Source organism: Emiliania huxleyi, assembly GCF_000372725.1.
Source record: "Emiliania huxleyi CCMP1516 chromosome Unknown EMIHUscaffold_138, whole genome shotgun sequence".
Classification (NCBI taxonomy): domain Eukaryota; phylum Haptophyta; order Isochrysidales; family Noelaerhabdaceae; genus Emiliania; species Emiliania huxleyi.
The window spans coordinates 230,389-231,488 of NW_005201213.1; the positions used below are offsets into that span (position 1 = coordinate 230,389).

The window sequence follows — 1,100 nt, forward strand, 5'->3', positions numbered from 1 at the left end:
ACGCGGCGCCCGCTACAGGCGTGTGCCGCACGGACGAGCAGAACAAGGGCAACTTTGACGAGCTTTGGGGTATCGAGCTCGGGCTATTGGGGTGCCACGACAGGTGTCGCTTCAGCCGCGGCTGCACCGGCGCGCCTCCCCCCCCCCCACCCACCTCAGCTCCTCCCTCTTGGTCGCAGCACACCGCGCTTTGGCCCGCGCAGGGTTCGAGATTACACGAGATTACACGAGCTTACACGAGATTGCCATCTGGCCCGCGCAGGGTTCGAGTACACCGTCGAAGGCAAGGCGTCCCGCTGCAAGCTCTTCAAGGGCCCCATCCTCTCGACGCTGCCTGTCGGCGGCGCGCGCTGCTACAAGAAGGCGTCCAAGACGGAGCTCGGGCCGCACAAAAAGCGGCTCTAGGAGGGGGGCGTCGGACGGCGTCCCAATCCTACGGGGCGCCCTGCGGTGCTTTCGAGGAGGCCGATCGATGCGCGGCCCCGTTACCCTCCAGGCCGATCGGTAGGGGGCTGACGCGGACCGTAGCGCTAAGTGGCCTGGCCCGCCACTGATGGAGCAAGACTCAAAGCGGAGGACCGGGGAACGCCGAAATTACACAAATGACTGTGAACACATCCACAGTCATCCACAGTCTAGTAAGTGCATAGCTATCTAGTAGTAGTACTCAGAAGCACCCTTTCTTTGTGCGGAGCTCCGGACCAAGCGTCTAAGTGTCCTCCTTTAGCTTTACGGAGCCTCCTACGTCCTTCCATATCCCACACTGCACACACCCCCGGTCTCTTCTTTCACATCCTGACCTATAGCGACAGGAACGTAGACATCCCTCCCTACAGCGACTCGGAGGATGTGGCGGCTGCGGTGTGTAAACAGGCCGAACGGTGGGGGACGGGGAGGAACGGGAGGGGGAAGAGGACGGAGAGGAAGAGGAGTCACTTGAGGGGGCTGGTGGTGACGGGCTCTCAGCACTCAGATCGCGGCTGCTCACCGCAGCAGGCTGGGCGCGGGCGACGGCTTCCTCAGAAAAAGAATTGAACATTCCTGAGTCGCTCGCCACTCTGGCACTAACAGAGTAATACACAGCGTACATTCTACATACA

The 1,100-nt window shown here is 61.5% G+C and overlaps 1 protein-coding gene across 1 annotated transcript in view; it reads left to right on the forward strand.

Moving 5' to 3' along the window:
• EMIHUDRAFT_227321 (hypothetical protein) overlaps positions 1-405 on the forward strand; it is a gene marked incomplete at both ends in the record, with an annotated part of 2,459 nt that extends 2,054 nt beyond the window's left edge. Inside the window, 2 exons of the mRNA XM_005788143.1 lie at positions 42-69; positions 263-405. Of these exons, the coding sequence (XP_005788200.1) occupies positions 42-69; positions 263-405 (171 nt within the window). The remainder of the gene's footprint in view (positions 1-41; positions 70-262) is intronic.
• Positions 406-1,100: the final 695 nt, after the last annotated feature.